Source organism: Hydra vulgaris, chromosome 12 (genome assembly GCF_038396675.1).
Source record: "Hydra vulgaris chromosome 12, alternate assembly HydraT2T_AEP".
NCBI lineage: Eukaryota > Metazoa > Cnidaria > Hydrozoa > Anthoathecata > Hydridae > Hydra > Hydra vulgaris.
In genome coordinates, this window is record NC_088931.1 from 74,477,636 (window position 1) to 74,495,139 (window position 17,504).

General features: G+C 26.8%; 1 protein-coding gene across 19 annotated transcripts in view; it reads left to right on the top strand.

Annotated features, from left to right (window-relative positions):
• The window catches only part of LOC100203426 (uncharacterized), a 58,238-nt gene that overhangs the window by 17,106 nt on the left and 23,628 nt on the right, over positions 1-17,504 (top strand). For 10 of the 19 annotated variants that reach the window (XR_010642691.1, XR_010642692.1, XM_065814402.1 and 7 more), the window contains 13 exons: positions 573-950; positions 1,027-1,122; positions 3,690-4,055; positions 4,807-5,706; positions 5,947-5,982; positions 6,214-6,852; positions 7,110-7,445; positions 12,101-12,283; positions 12,386-12,549; positions 12,896-13,238; positions 13,714-13,922; positions 16,788-17,128; positions 17,296-17,465. Coding sequence is in view for 16 of the 19 variants with exons in the window: in XM_065814402.1 (XP_065670474.1) it covers positions 573-950; positions 1,027-1,122; positions 3,690-4,055; positions 4,807-5,706; positions 5,947-5,982; positions 6,214-6,852; positions 7,110-7,445; positions 12,101-12,283; positions 12,386-12,549; positions 12,896-13,238; positions 13,714-13,922; positions 16,788-17,128; positions 17,296-17,465 (4,161 nt within the window). In the remaining 3 variants the exon portion in view is untranslated. The remainder of the gene's footprint in view (positions 1-572; positions 951-1,026; positions 1,123-3,689; positions 4,056-4,806; positions 5,707-5,946; positions 5,983-6,213; positions 6,853-7,109; positions 7,446-12,100; positions 12,284-12,385; positions 12,550-12,895; positions 13,239-13,713; positions 13,923-16,787; positions 17,129-17,295; positions 17,466-17,504) is intronic. The other 9 variants (XR_010642693.1, XM_065814403.1, XM_065814404.1 and 6 more) reach the window with 1 other exon arrangement.

The following is a 17,504-nucleotide window of genomic DNA, read 5'->3' on the forward strand; positions in this document are numbered from 1 at the left end:
AGTCATTTTTTTCAAAAATGGACTTGAGATGGAGTTTTGCTTTGCAGCAACAAAATACAGTTGTCAATGATTCGACTTTGTCAAAAATATATAGGCTTGAATTTTCTACTCTTTTTTAAGGAATTTTTTCTACAACCATGACTTAAGTAGAAAAATGTGTTACTACATTACATGTAGTAAAAATGTGTTACTACATTACATGTAGTAACACATTTTTCTACTAAAGTAATTTATAGCAACTAAAAGTTGCAGATATCAGATGCTATGCATATTATATATATCATACAAAATGGTTTTTATAACTTTTAACATTTTAATGCTTTTTTTTTAACAAGCCTAACTATTTTGGACTTTCTATTACACTTTTTTTTTACAATGACAAAATGTACTTAACTCATTAGTACCAAACTCAAATACTGATATATATATAAATGTATATATATATATATATATATATATATATATATATATATATATATATATATATATATATATATATATATATATATATATATATATATATATATATATATATATATATATATATATATATATATATATTTACTTTACAGCCTCAAAGCGAGGAAAAGTTCACCACTTAAATGCAGAAGGCTTACCTATTGATGATAAAGAGAATGGAAACAATAATGCTCCTATAGCATCATCTCCGGTAGAAGATCATCATGCCACTCAACAAAATTTTGTGAACTCTGCATTAGTAAGTCCAATGAATATACCTTCATATCCCCAAGCAATGCAGTTTGTTTCGCCGCCTTACATGCAACCTGGGTTTTTTCAGTATCCAGGAGTACCAGCCTTATCCGAGGAACATGCAGCAGTTTCTCCACCAATAGGTTTTACAGTTGAACAGCTCACAGCACCTAGAACAAGTGCTGCTTTTGCACATGAAGATCAAGTTACAGCTGAAAATCAGCCAAAGGATTCTTTACGTTAGTTTTTATTTTTTTAAATAAAATGTAAAAGTTTTTAATACATTTAATTGTATTTTTTTTATTTTTATTTAAGGAAGCAAGATGTTAAGTGCTTTTTTTACTGTAAAAAATGGAGAGGGTGTTTCAGATGAAGGATCTGGCGGAACCTCAAATGATAAAATAGGAAAAAGTAAGTTTTTTTTAATAATTTTAATAACATAAGATGATTTTAACTTCTAAACTATGTTTTAAGTTTAATTTTAAGCTATTCATTAATTCATTCATCAATTAAGATTGTAAAGATAATTAACAAAAAAAGCTATCTCTGCTTCCTATTTAGAAATAAGTCATATTTTGACTCTCTTTTTTGTACAGTTTGTGTTATTCTTCATACATTTTGTTGCTTTACTAGCAAACTCTACTGTAGGCAGGTCCATTATTTAGGGGTTGGAAAATCTATAACTCCCACGTTATTTTCCCATTCTATGTCAAACAAGATGCTTCCTAAATTATTTGGAAAAAATTTGAATTTCTCTGACCTCCCTGGAGGTATAAATATTTTGAAGAAGACCATTTTTAACCACTTAATCATTAACTCATTGTCTTAGTTGGAGCAAGGTTTACCAGAATCAACTTTTTTTTTGTGGCTCTACTTTTAGAAAGATAGGTACAAATTTTCAGCTAAAAATTTATAAAAATAACATATTTAGAAATATGATCTGTTAAAAATTTGCATTTATCAAGTTTCCTTTGCATCTTTTGATCAAATTCAATTCAGGGTGACCTATATCAAACAGTTTCATTTCTAGTGTCTATAAATGTTTTTCATGCAACTTTTGTATTTTATTTTTTTTGGAATATTATGATATGAGTTTCTTGTATATATTTCTTGTATATGGGTTTGGCTCTTTGTAATGAGTTGTTTTTTTACCGCAGTATGGAGAGTCATGTGGTTAACCATAAGTTGTGATGATGTTTTTCTGACAGTTTTTAGTGCTGATCCTCATTAAAATGCCAGTAATAATTGACGCGATCTGAGGAGATGTTTATTACTTAACCACTACACTAATTACATTTGCATATTAACATTAATTAGCATTTTTTTCATTCTTAAGCCTTACATTGTTGTATGCATACTTTTTATTTTGCAGTCAATATTTTTATTTTATCAATTTTTGTTAGATGATATGTTTATTGTATATCTTTGTTCATATTAAATGTTTATAAAAAGTTTTTATTGTTATTATTATTGTTGTAAGTATTGTTTGGGTGCACTGTCTGGCTTATTTTTGTCATCGTATTCATGTCATTAGTATGTTTTTAAACACTCTTCTTTTAATCTTAATTTTTGTCTAGACAACTGTCCAAGCAACTATCTTGACAACTGTCTAAGCAACTGTCTTGACAACTGTCTAAGCAATCAATTTCTTGTGTTTGTTCTGATATAAATATTTCAGTATTTGAAGGTGTCGATATTGTCATTTTAAATTTAAAAAGTTATAAACTCAGCACAGTTTCATGAAGTTTATTTCCACAGCATTGCAAACATTTAAAAAATATTTTCCTAAAATTGTTCTAAATTTAAAATATTAAAACCTTAAGGGACATTAGGCTAATTAATATTTTCAAAATTCTTTCTGCAAGTGTCTTATATAACAACATGAAATGGGAAAATAAGTGGCAAAGTTGTAGCTTTTCTGACCCCTAAAAAAGTTTCTGACCCCTAAAAAAATTTCTGACCCCTAAAAAAATTTCTGACCCCTAAAAACTGACCTGCCTACTCTACAGTTGATAAACCACGCACAAACATTAACTAAAACGTTTCCTGTTCTACTTTTTGTTTGCTATTGTTGAAACCACCAGGCAAGACGCAACAAAAACATTATATGTCTTTACAGTTAGCGTTTGTGCGTTGTTTGACTTTTAGATATCTTATCTAAATAATTTAAAAAAGAAATTTTCATACAATTCTAGATGATTTTGGTAGACGACAAAATGTCTGGCCCAGTGGTTTCAAGAAATAGCCTTACGAAAACTCCAACTGAGAAAAATAGCTTTTAACAGAATAGAACTTTTACTCATAAGACTTCAATGAAGTCGCTACTTGGCTCTACAAGAAGACAGTTGAAGGTTTTTCACGCAGCAGTAAACACTAATGCACATAACTCATTATTTTTTAAACTATTAATTGTTATACAAATTTGTTAGTATTGTTAACCTTATTATTTGACTCACATTTTAGTATTTAGTTGTTTGTCTTCAAATAAATATTGTAAAACTAAATTTTTTATACTGAAATATATTTATATCGTTTGTAAAAGTTTTTCTTTAAAATATCTCTAAAAGCAATCTGAAAGTACATAATTATAATACATGATAGCATATATTTTGTTTTTGTTGTCGGCATTGAGAATACCTATACTATATCTACCTATACTTTAAAAAAATACAAAGACAACCGGTGTGTATGAGGAGCTGAAAAAATTCTTCTTAAATAAAATGAATTTACCACAAATTTTTCAAATATCTATAAATTATTATAAATTGTAATGTAGTTTTTTTTACTTTTTTCTAACATAATTTGAATTTAAAGCTTTTTATTTAATAATATATAATTAGTTATAACAATATAATTCTACTTATAATTGCAATTATAACTTATTTTATAAAGGTGTACTACAAGGTTTGTATTTGTTACAGAATCTTTTTACATGTTCTTAGCTTGTGGTTTTTTTTTTGTTTGTTTGTTTTTCACAGGCAATTTAGTTGAGACAGGGTCAGGCGATGGTAATGAAGATGCACAAAAACCAGTTATTTCACTTCATAACCTTCTTAAAAATGATTTACTGTTATCAGATGACAAATCATCTAATATCGGAAAATCTAGCAGTTCAAAAAGCCCATCAAACAACCAACAGGATTCCTCTGCAAATTATTTGCGGTCTAACTTAGCAGCGCTTACTCCAGAGAGTGGAAAGTCAAATACTGATGAACAATCTGTTATGTCTGGTGAACATGCAATGTCTACAAAAATGAGAAAAACTCAAGAAACTAACTGGATGCGTCCAAATCCCGAGTCTGAACTAGCATCAGCATTACCTGAATCATACATAGATTCTTCAGGTATACCATCATAATTAATACATTACATAAAATTGTAGAATTGATTATATTTATTTTATAGATTTTTTATATACTCATTCAAGTACAATTGATTAGAAACTAAAAAATAATTCTTTAGTATATTTACTTATTATTGATATATTATTTAGTTTTTATCATATTACTTATAATAACTACATCACTGATAAATCTTTGTCTAGTCAATTATTCACTCAGATTTCTAATAATAATGTAATTTTCTAGTATTTGAATAATAATAATAATAATAATAATAATAATAATAATAATAATAATAATAATAATAATAATAATAATTAATAATAATGTTTCCTAAATATAACTTTAAGTTACATTTAACAGAAAATAATTGAACAAATGATTATTACTATCAGTAATTTTTAAACGTTACAAAATATTAAACAATTACTGATTATGTATTATTTAATGACATACATTACTTAAATTTTATCATTGCACAATATTAACAACAGTATTGGATCTACAGCAGAAATTTAAAAGTTTAATTCAAAAATTACATTTTGACTGATGGTTCTTCTGACAAAGATTTAATGACTATCCTTTGCCCAAACCTCATCAAGACATACTACGTGAAGTGAGTTACATAAATTATTTACATAACTAAACATTTAAACATATTTTTTGTATTTTTGTTATTTATTTGCAATATTTGGTTGTACTCTTACTTGATTATATTTTTTATAGTAAATTGTTTTTTTTATTTATTATTTAGATTTGAACAAAGTTGAACAACAATCAGGAAATGAGTTAGAAATAGTTCCTAAAAGAAAAATAAAAGGAAATTTAATGAAAAACGCTCCTGGAGATGCTCACATTTCTAATTACTTGGTAAAAAAACACAGCAAAGAAGCTTTTGAGAAACACAGTTTTCATTTGCTTAAACCCTTGCATCATGACCGTTTTAATGAAAAGAGTATAAACCATCTTTTAACAGAAGCTGAAGAAGACGCAAATCTAAGCTCTAAGTTTAAGGACCATAAATTAAATATTAATTTTAATAAAAACCCAGCTTATCATGATAACAGAAATGAATATGATTCTGATAGATATTCAATATTTGACTCTCAAAAGTCAAAGATTAGGCATAAATTGACTTATTTTCCTGGTAAAGGAAAGCATCTCAGTAAATTTATCAATAACAGTACTGTTAACTTTAATATACTTTTAAATCGAAATTTTCCTCATGAGTATAATTATTTATTAAGGCCACTTAGTATAGTAAATTCAGTACATAAAAAAAGTTTTCCCTCTATATATATACCTGCCAATCATCATTTTGAAAGATATCATCCAGTTTTAAAAAAAAATCTAATTCAGCATACTTTAAAGAATATTAATCATGGTAAAATGAAAACAGCGTCAAATAAAGTTTACTTTAGACAACTTTCTAACAAAGTTCATACTACTCAATCTTCCCATGTACGTCCTCAAAATTTGATTGATGGAAAATATATTGAACAGCCTGTTGATCTCAAAACAGTATTAAAAACTTTTCTTCAAAGCCAAGCAAAAGGTTCTCTTGGTTATGCCTTTTATGATAAACTACTATCAAATGGTTATCCAAAAAAAATAGATTCAAAGAGAAGAAAAGTTGCTGCAAACAGCAAAAGTGGTAAATGTCATTAGAAGGCTTGTTTGCAAACTCTAATAAATCTATATACACTAGATATCAATATTAAATTTGTTTATTTATTTTGTGAATGAGCCAACAAAAAGATAATTTATTAAAAAAAAGACTGATTATAAGTTTATATTTATAATTAAATTGATTTAATGTTGTTTTGTTAAATGATATAAACTTTTTAATCTCATATTTAGATTTTTAGTTGGATTTAATAACTCTTTTTTTCAGTTCCTTCAAAGGAGACTTCTAGTCATCAAAATTCATGTGAGTTTTTAACTTGATGATGATGATGATGATGATGATGATGATGATGATGATGATGATGATGATGATGATGATGATGATGATGATGATGATGATGATGATGATGATGATGATGATGATGATGATGATGATGATGATGATGATGATGATTGTTTAAATTTTTGTAGGCTTGTTGCTCTCTAGTTTATTTATAATAAACTTTGAAATAATTTTTATTGTTTTATTACATAGTGAACCAAGCATTTTTAATGGAAAATGCTTCACCGCGCGATCAAATACCATCAAAGTATATTACAACCAAAAAAGCAATAATGCAAGCAGATATGGTACGAGGACAACCAACATCTGATATAACTAAAAAATTTATTAACCAAAAAAAAGTTTTGAGTAAAAACTTATTTGAGAGTTTCCCATCCCAAGATATTGCCATAACTCATCTAAAAGATGATATTGATAAATCTATTCTTATGGAGTTTCCTAAATCACCTTTTTCATCTCACAATGTAAATAGTTTTCCTAAAGAAGCTAACAATCCTTTAAACACAAAAAGATTTGTAAACAAGAACTTATTAATATCTTTGAACTCAAAATCATCTCAAAATAATCAAAATGATGGAAATTCTAACAGAGATGAAATACCTAATTTTAACAGAGATAATATACAAAACAATATTCCATACTTATGGAGACAGTATTCTAACAGTATAGTTCCAAGTACTTCTGTTGCTTCTGAATCTCCAGATTTTCAAATGCCAGTTCAAGTTTCATTCAGCAAGCAAGAATCTTCTTTACTTTCTGCAAAAGTAGGTTCTGCAAAGTATGAACAAAACCCTATTGCTCAAATTGTAGCAAGCAAGCAGTTAGATGCTGGTTAGTATTTCAACCTACTAATTTTATTCAACCTTTTTTGAAAGAAGAAAATTTTTTTATTTATCTGAAATATAAGTTTTACATTCTTTAGTTACTATTATTATCTTTATTATTATTTTTAAGATGTACAATGGTATAAATACTTGAAGAAATAGTAATACAAAAAAAATAATAGTAATAAAAAATGAAATGTCTTACTAATGTGACACTTTGTTGACTGCTTCTTTGTTTATATAATACAAACCTAAAATATTTAGGTTCTAGTCAGAATTATCTTAATCAACCTGGAGTTGCAGTGCAACCTTTATTGCATAATACAATAGAATCAAAAAAACAAACAATAACACAAGGTGTTCGTAAAAACCTTATAAAACAACAACCAGATCTTGATTGTGGGGATGATTGGGAAGGTGCTCGCGGAGATTTTGGAACATTCTGTTATAAAGAAATTAAAGTAAAAGCTACATTTGATGATGCCCTTGCAGAGTGTCGAAGACTAAAGGGAGATCTTTTTAGTATATTAAATGCTTATGAAAATCGATATCTTCAAGATAATATACATGAAAGGTTTTGGATTGGTTACAGAGATAAAGGTATAATTTTACAAAAAAGTTTAAATTTTTTTTTTTGCTTGTTTTTGTAGCAACAACTAAAGTTTTCAATTTTTCACTGCTTGTTTATGCATTTTTTTCTACAAAAATCTCTAGATCGATATAATTTCACTTTTTCTTTTTCGCTTAACACACACACACATATATATACACACGCACACACACTAGCAGAGAAAAAAAAACAGAAACAAATAGGTAGCAAATGATAGGTATTTTAGGAAACATGATAGCTAGCAAATGGCACATTCTTATTTATTCATTTAATTTTAGTGGTTTTATTTTATGAGCTTATGCAGCTATAACTTATGTATATATTAATATAATATTAAGGGAGTCATATTATTTAAGGGTTTCATATTTTTTATGCATATATAGAAGAGTTCAGTTTAAATTTCAGTGGAGTAAGAAGTGTTAAAGATTTTGTATTATTTTTATAAGACAAGAAGAAAAGAAAATGGCAGAATGTATGTAATATTTTGCATTCAACATATTATGCAATTTTTTTCTGTTAACTGGCTTTTATTTTACATTTAATAAATCAATTGACCAAATTTTTTTGTTTTTGTAGTACTTTTTATCATTTTTATAGAATAAAAAGATACTACTGGTTACTGATTTAACACTATTTGGTACTTAGATTCAATAGATTATTTTCTCTTTTATGAAGGACTGCTATTAAACAATGAGCAAATAGGATAAATCATGGGGCTTAGTAAATCAGGCAAATTAATTAGACAAATGGAGTTTATGGGAAAAAAGCGTATAAATATTAATGTTGGTGGTATTCATAATATTGTAAACAAATAAATATAGTATAAAATTAAAAATTTGTTGGTAGAAAAAAAGGGATCTGATTGATGGTCTGGTTAATTAGACCCAGAAAACTAACTGACAAGGATAGTTATAAATTAGAAGTTCTTAAAAACAGAAGCACCAAAACAACTGAAATAGCAAACTCTTTTAGATGTTCTGATGGTAAAAAGATTAATTGTGGACTAGACGTAAGTTTTATGGTTTGACGAACCACAGTTTTGTCTACACTTAGATTGCCCACAAATGTGCTATTTCATCTTGGTTGCCTTTACAAAACAGTGAAAAGAATTATGCTATGGGATTGTTTTTCTGTTAAAGGCAGGGGAAGATTGCATTGGGTCAGCAGCAGATTTAAAGTAAATTCTAAAGAATATATCAAAATATTACAAGAATCCTTATTACCAACCCTAGAAGAGTTAAATAATGATCAAATAATATTTTACCCGGATAATGCTCCATGTCATAAATTCCTTTACATTTTAAATTGGCTGGAAGAAAATAATCCTTCCATTTGAGAAAATTAGTCTGCACAATGTCCTTAATCTCATAGAAAATTTGTGGGATTATGTTGATAAGGAGGCAATTTCCAGAGGAAGCAATTTTAAAATTTTTAAAATATTTATATATAGCTATCCAAGAATCCTGGGCTTCTATACCAGATGGAATTCTAACAAACTTCATTGATTTAATGTCCCAAAGATTGTATGAAATAAAAAAGTATAGAGGGGGATTTACCAAATATTAATTTTGTGTGTGTGTGTGTATATATATATATATATATATATATATATATATATATATATATATATATATATATATATATATATATATATAAATATACATATATATACACATATATATATAAAAACATATATATATATATATACATATACATATATATATATATACATATGTATATATGGGTGTATATACATATATATATATATATATATATATATATATATATATATATATATATATATATATATATATATATATATATATATATATATATATATATATATACACCCATAAAATTTAACCATAAAATTTTTATTTTCTGTTCTAAGAACAGAACAAGCAATTATGATATTATAAAATTATAAAAAATATAAAATTATAAAGCATTTTAAAGCATTAGAACTGCAAGCCTGATATTTAGTGAAACTAAATATCTTAACAGGCCTGCAGTGTCAGAATAATTATAAAGGTAAAAAAGATTTGTACTTGATAAGTTATTTGAAACTAATATACAGTGGTTTTCAAAACTATAAAGTCACAGATTTTTTTTCGATGGCTTTTAAATTATGTCTTGAAAACTTTTTTTATTTTTTGGGTTAATTAATCATTTAGCTTTCTAATGATGTTAGAAAAGTATATATAAGGTTAGTTTATTTATAAGGTTAATCTATTTATATGGTTAGTTTATTTATAAGGTTAGTTTATTTAAACTTAATAACACTTAAGTTAATTATAAGAAAATCCTGAAAATTGGTATTTGCTTTGACTAATATAAATTACAAATAAATAAGTTTCTAATTTTAATCAAAAAGTTAAAAAAAAAAAATTTTAACCAGCATTTCAAGAAATATTTAAACTGGTAAGTTCTTGGCACACCTGAAGTTGAAAAATGGGCAGAAAATCAGTATCACAAGAAGTAGAATGGCAAATAGTCAGTAAAAGCAAGATTATGTGGTGTTTTATTATGCTGTGTCCAAATAATGCTGGAAAACTAAAAACTTTTATATGGCGTAAAGGGTTCATGAAGAGTTGGAAGGCTGTCAAAACTTAATCCTAGGGATCAAAGATTATTGTATTCAAGGGTAAGGGGATGTCTGAGAATTAGTTACCAAGAACTGTCAGCTGAGTTTAGTAATAAGGCTAGTTTTGTTAGTGTTAGTTATAGTAAAGTTACAATAAAAAAGGTAATGAATGTTATGTTTCTGCCAGAAAACCGCTTTCAAGGGTAACAGGTAGGATTAAAAGATATAAGTGGGTTAAAGAAAGACTTCACTGATCAGTAAAAGATTGGTCTAAGGTCATTTTAGTGATTATTCAAATTTTGAGGTAGTTAATACTAAATCAAGAATTATTGTTAAAAGATTAGCTTCAGAGAAGTATAAGGAAAGATTTTCTAAACCAAGAGTACAAGGCTGTGGCAGCTAGATTGGTATATGTGTATGCATTTCTCATAAAGGAATAGAATTTCAAAGTTTAGGCAAGGAAAATTAACCAATTATTTACAAAAATAGCTTGGAAAATAAGCTTTTACTTATTGCTTTATTATTTTATTGGAAGGCTTTAAAACTTGATTTTCCAACAGGATGGTGCAACAGCACATACTGCAAACTTGGTGGAAAAGTGGTTTTGAAAGCAATATAACTCTTCTACATTGGCCAGCATAATTACCAGATCTAAGTCCCATTGAAAATATTTAGTCATGGATGAACAAAAAATTATCAAATGGAATTTAGAATTCATTGTGCAATTGAAATTTGTACTGAAAAAGCTTTTAACAAAATTCTAAAGGAATTGTGTATTATGTTATGTGTTATGTTTTTGCTTGTTTTGTCATAAAAGTTGAAAGCTATATTTTTACTTAACAATAAGTTCATTTCTTGTTTAAGTAAATGTATGTTTTTAAATTTCAAATAACTTTTTCATTAAAGAATCAAGCCTTTAATTTCTTTTTTTTTTTAAATGTAATTCAACTAAGAAATAGCTCGGTAAAAAAAAAATTTTCTCAGGCTTAAGTTCTTTAAGGCTAATTAAGCTTAACATGGATCTTAAAATGATATAAATGAATTTAGAAAAAAATTACCTTAGTTTTAAAAATCAAATTTGTATTTTGTTAGCATCAATATTGAAAAAGTTTTTTTTTTATAATTTAAAGTTTAATTTTATTTAAAATTTTTCCAGTTAAAAATAAAAAAATTATCTGCTAATTTTTATTTGTAGATAATTTTGTTTTGTTGATAATGCTTGGGTTACCTATTTAAAAAAAAAAAATTATAAGCTAATAACTATAGGCTAAACCAATGCATGAATGGGTTCTGAGTCAGAGCTTTTAAATAACCATTTATTGTGTGATTGTTGAGTGTTTAAACAGAGGTTCTTATAAAAAAAAAATTTCTTATCTGATCATTATATATAAAGTTTTCTTAAGTCCTTTTATGTGTAGCTTTAAGGTAATTATTTTATAGATATTTAACAAGGTGTTATAACATTTTATATATGAGATATATTTTAAAAAAATAAAAAAAATAGAAATCATTTATTAGTTGATGAAATCAGCTAAAATGAAATGTCAGTTTTGTTCACAGCACTCATCATCATATGACAAGGGTTGCAAACAAAAGTGAGATTTAATTTCAGTTTACAAAGGTTGTAAATTGACATGACAAGGGTTGTAAACTGACATGAAATATTATTGTTAAATCACCTATAAAATGAAATCTTGTGTAATCTTTGCATTTTAAACATGTATTAGTGTTTATACTCTTAAAACTAGTCATAACTAGTGATGTACATGAAAGCCGTTTTGATATTTTCAGATTACTCTCTGAATATGTTCCAAGATTACACTTTTCTTATACCTCTGACAGTTCGTGCACTATTTGTGAGCACTATTTAATTCAAAAAAGTTGAAACATATTGTAAAGAAAACTTTGAAACATTGTAAATAAAAATATTGTGTATTCAATTTGTTTTCTGAGCCTTGCAATAAAGTAAAGCCAGTTGGAACACAGGAATAATTTTTAATAGGATTTGGTGTAGAATTACAGTCTTGCAATATTATGCATGAAAAAAATTTTAAATGTTAGGTATGGATGGTAACTGGAATTGGACTGATGGTAGTAAGAGTATTTATACAAATTGGGCTAATAATGCAGATGGTGATGACAGCAAACGATTTGATTGCGTTTATGTTGAAGCTGACCAAGGGTTGTGGAAAGATGCACCTTGCAATAAAAAACAACCTTTTTTATGTAAAAAGAAAAAAGAAGGCAAGTTTATTACTATTATTTAAGTTATACAAATTATAGTAATTTTTCTTGATGATTAAACATTCTAAGTATTTAGAACATTTTTTATTATCAATTTTTTAGTTTGTCCAAAAGATTGGAAAAATTTAAAACTTAATTCAGCTAACGGTTGCTATAAACTTTTTGAAACATCATTGGGATGGGAAGATGCAGAGCATGAATGTGAAAAAAACCATTCACATTTAGCAAGTTTAACAAGTGAAGACGAACAAACAATGGTTTATCAGGTACATTGTTTTTGTATATTGTGCTGATTCAAAATCTTATAAATTCGCAAGCTTATATATTTAAAGCTTATATATTCAAAAACTTATACATTCAAAAGCTTCTATATTCTAAAGCTAATATGTCCAAAAGCTTATATATTCATAAGCTTAAATATTCAAAAGCTTACATATTTAGAAGCTTTCAAGAAGTATATTAGTATATAAAGTATATTCATGCTTTTTTTTTTTTATATATTTTACAAATCAAGTATTTTATAATTATTGTTTAAATTATAACTCTATCTATAATATATTAAAGTATTTTTTTTTTTTAATTTTGAAAAATAAAACTTTTTTTATTTCTAAGGTGCATTCATCAAAGTCTTTTTGGATTGGGTTTAATGACCGAGAGAATGAAGGAGATTGGATGTGGAGTGATAGAACGACCTCTTCATACACAAATTGGGCTGAAAGGGCACCAACTAATGGTGGTCTAAGTTGTACTTCAATGATAGATGGTGGGAAGTGGCATGATGAACCTTGTGGCGAAAAGTATAAATTTGTTTGTAAAAGAAAAGGCCCACAACCAGAGAAAAATGAAGGGTTGGATAGTGATGGAGTATTACTTCCAGTTGCTCGATTAATGATGAGACCTGAAACCTCTCCAAGCCATATTTATGATGACATAGCAAAAGGTGGCTTACATCCAGGTAGGTCTACCAAATAAAAATAATATATTTAGAACTAAATATAAATTTTGTTTACAGAAGGGTAAAAGGTACATAGCATTGTTATAAAGGTACATAGTATTGTTATAAAGGTACATAATATTGTTATAAAGTTATATAATATTAAGTAAGAAAATAATAAGAAGCCTCTCTTAAATCATAGAAAAAATTAGGCCAAGCAGTACCAGCAATGTGATTTATGTACCTAAGTGACTTATACCCAGGCTTGAATTTTAGAATTTTGTGTATTGCGCCAAATGGTAGAGTTCAGAAGGTAGTGTATATGTATTGGTACCAAAGTATACTTGAACCAGAATAAATATTTTTAAATATTTATTATTTTTACTTTCTAGTACATAAATAAAATTAAAATTATCTTGTAACATAATTGTAACATAAAATATTAACTGAATTATTAATATTCTTCAGAACATTTAAAATTTAAAAATTATTTTAGTGACTCCAAAATTTTTTTGGCCTCTGTTGAAGATTAGTAAATCTGGTCTAGCAGGCAATAGACCTATGGCAGCTCATGGTGGTGTTAGAGTTGTGCCTGGGGGGGTTGCTTTAGATGGTATTCATGGCTTTTTAGATGGTGGAGATTTTCATGGAAAGTGTCTAGCAGATCCTAAGAAATGTATTAAAGGCTTTACAATAGCAATACATGTAAGATTTTTTATCTCAAATAAAACTGTTTTCATAATTAATAACTTGAGTACAAAAGATTTTATATTTTTTATAATTGTTTTGTTAACCTTTTAGATAAGGCAATTGTTTTTGTAAAATTTTATTTTTAAACTTATTGTGTATTTCTTATAAAGTCCTTGTGTTATCCTTATAAAAAATAAACCTTTTTTTAATCATAATTTATTTTAAAACACGTTCATAAAATTTTTTTCACATGTTTACTTGCTGATAATTTCTAACTTTTCTGTTCTATTGTTTCAAAAAATTCTGCAAAAAAAAATCATAAGCAGCCAAAATCAAAATAATTTTTCAAAATTATTAATATTAAAAAAAAAGTAAATGTAAACATCTGTAAAATACTTTTATACTCTTTTCCAAATGCAAATTTTTTCTTGGACATGTTTGAAATGAATATGTTTGAAATGAATATGTGTATAGGAGAGTATATATGTTAGTATATGTTATATATATTGTATTATGATAGTATATAGTGTATATATGTTACTGATGTTTGAAATAAATATTTTAGTGTATATATCAGGGCTCGAATTAACGTAAAAAAATCTAATCACGATTTTTTTGTTGCTCATAAGCCCTCCTCCACTCCCGCCGGAGGGGAGGGGGCATTATTTATTTTAACTTATTTATAATAACATATATAATAAGTCTCATTTTTGCATAAGATGTCATAACATTTACGTTCAGCGGTTGTAAAGTAGCTTTAGTTATAATTTACATTATTACTATTATTATATTGCATTAAATCTAATGGCTGTATTTTTGTAAGATCAATGAACTTGATATAATCTTCTTTCAATTAATTATTTCATTTCCTATTTTATTTACATATTTTAAACTGTTTGAAACAACTAGAATATTTAAATTTCTATAAATTTTTACCCGTAAAAAAAATTATTTAAAACTCTAACAAAACAATCTATAAATTTGAAACAGTTATAAAAACTAATTAAAATGACAAAAACATTATTGTGATAAAATGTTAAAACTTAACATTTTCACGAAAACCCGCACAATCACAAACAAGAATGATAATTAAATTCTTATTAAGTAAGTTTTCTTATCTACGTAACCTTATCAAATTTCCATGATATTTCTATCTATTGCTTTTTCATTCAATGTATTTTTTTAAAAAAAGTTAGCGTTCACTTTTTTCATTCAATAAAATAAAGTGGAAGAAAAAAATGTGTCTAAATAATAGAATCTTTCACGATCTAATACTTTTTTTGATTGCTAATAGAAAAAGTATTAGATCGTAATAGTGAATGTTTTGATCGTTTTGTAATCATTTCACTAGTTTAATGCTAAGAATTTTTCAGGATTTTTACTAACAAAAAATTATTTTTACTAAGCAAAAAATCATACGCCATTACAAGTTATTATTTAATATTTTAATTTTAAGGGGTTACAATGCGCTAAAATAAAATTAAAAGTTGTCACAATTTTCTTCCTTGCTTTCACTTTCTTCCAAATCCGATATTGTAACTGTCGCTAGATCAATGTCTGTTTTTCCTGACCTTCTTTTTCTTTTTTTCTGGATAACGATGAAAATTTGCTGACAATCGTCTAACTTTATCATTATACCATTTGTCCATAGCAGTATCAGGTTCAAATTTGTCAATCTCAGGACCTTCTTCACTTATCCGAAGTAGGGATTCTAAGAGATCTTGTCTAAGACAACTTCTCCAGTCATTTTTTACGCGATTCATACATGAAAACATTCGTTCTACTTTCACATTTGTAAAAGGACAAATTAAAAATAGTTCAAAAATATCAAAAATATTTTGGCATTCTTTGACCAAATTTGATTTGGAAAAAACAATTTCCCAAATTTTCAAATAATACTCATTTTGATTGTTACCTATGATGGAAAACATGTATGCTTTTAAAATGATCCACTCATGAAGTATATTATTCAAATCACATCCTACACCAATTAAAAATTCAGAAAAATGTTCAACAACTTCACCGATAGCTTTATTGCCAAAAGTTCCATCATTCACATTTAACGGCCAGTTTTAAACGTCAAGTAAAGCTACCAAATGTATAAACAATGGTGATTTTTGGAGAGATTGAAAACGGCCTTCCATACATATGGTAATATTTGCAATAATTAGTTTGTACTCTTGATTCGAATAGGTATTTAATAGTTTGTTTTTTATAAATTTTTCCTTCCTTAAACAATCGGTCTTTTTCCTGCATTTGAACATTTTTGCTAATTGGTTTTCTAAATCTTTTATTTTTCTTTCTTTTACTTTATGCTCTGCTTTAAAAAAAAATTATTGTTACAGAAGTCACTGCAGTTTTATACTGTAAAAGAACACTAAATATTTGCCAATAAAGTATCAATCTTCTAAAATAAAAAAAGAATAATCACGAAAAAAAGAAAGATGGCGAAAAAACAAATTTTAAGAAAAAACTAATTGCGAAGGTGCAAAAAGTAATCGCGATTCGCGATCGCGATACGCTTAATTCGTAAGCCCTGTATATGATAGTGATGTATGTTAGTATATGTGCAAGTAATATGTTATTGATTTTTTTTTTCAGTCTTACTCTTTCAGTCTAATTTGCTCCCATCGTCTTGTTTTCCTGATTGATATGGTTTGCAATCTTTTAAGTTGTCTGTTAATTGTTATCTTGCTTAATAAACTTCATCTTTTTTCTTTCAGTAACTTCCAACTTTAATAGTGGTTGCTTGCAGCCTTGTTGGAAGTGAAGATGTTTAAAAAAAATTTTTGTTTCGTTCGTTTTACTTATTCAAAGTTGCTTTGTGTTAGTTCACAGTTTGTTTCTAAATTATTTTATAATAAATTGATTATTTTTTAGGTTTATTTTGATAAAATTGTCAGGCAGTACAAAAAAGAGCATTGCGTAATTGACACATCTGGAGGAGGTAAAGGCTTCACAATTTTTATTGCTAATAACAAACTGAATTATAAAGTTGTTACAGATGAGCAAACATGGCATCTTCAAACAGATCTCACTGTAGAAATTTGGGAACAAATTGTTATGACCTGGCATAAAGATAAAGGATTATCAGTGTTTGTTAATGGAGCCTTTAAAGATGCAGAAACTACAAGTAAAAAGTCTGTTATAGTTTCTAACGGACCCACACGTTTAATTGTTGGCAGAGAAGATAAAGATAAAGGCCCATACTCATGTACAAAGTTAGTCAAAACTTAACTCATTTTTCAGCAAATTTTTATGTGTGTGAGAGTGAGCTTCAAAAGATTCAAAAGATTTTTACAAGTCTTGTGGCTATTTACAATAACAAATTTATTGTATATCTTTTTAAAATATAATATATATAAATAATTTTTTAAATTTTTTTTAGGATGGTTGTGGCCTCAGTTGCTATTTTCACCAAAATGCTTTCAATTGAAGATGTACCGTATGCATTCACTTATGGAGATACTGTTGTTGCCAGTTATCGATGGCTAATGTCAGGTGTTCAAGAATCAGTTATTCCTGGTGCACCTGAAATTGAAGTAAAGAATACCCCAAGTATATCAATATTTGATAATGATATAATATTTATTATAC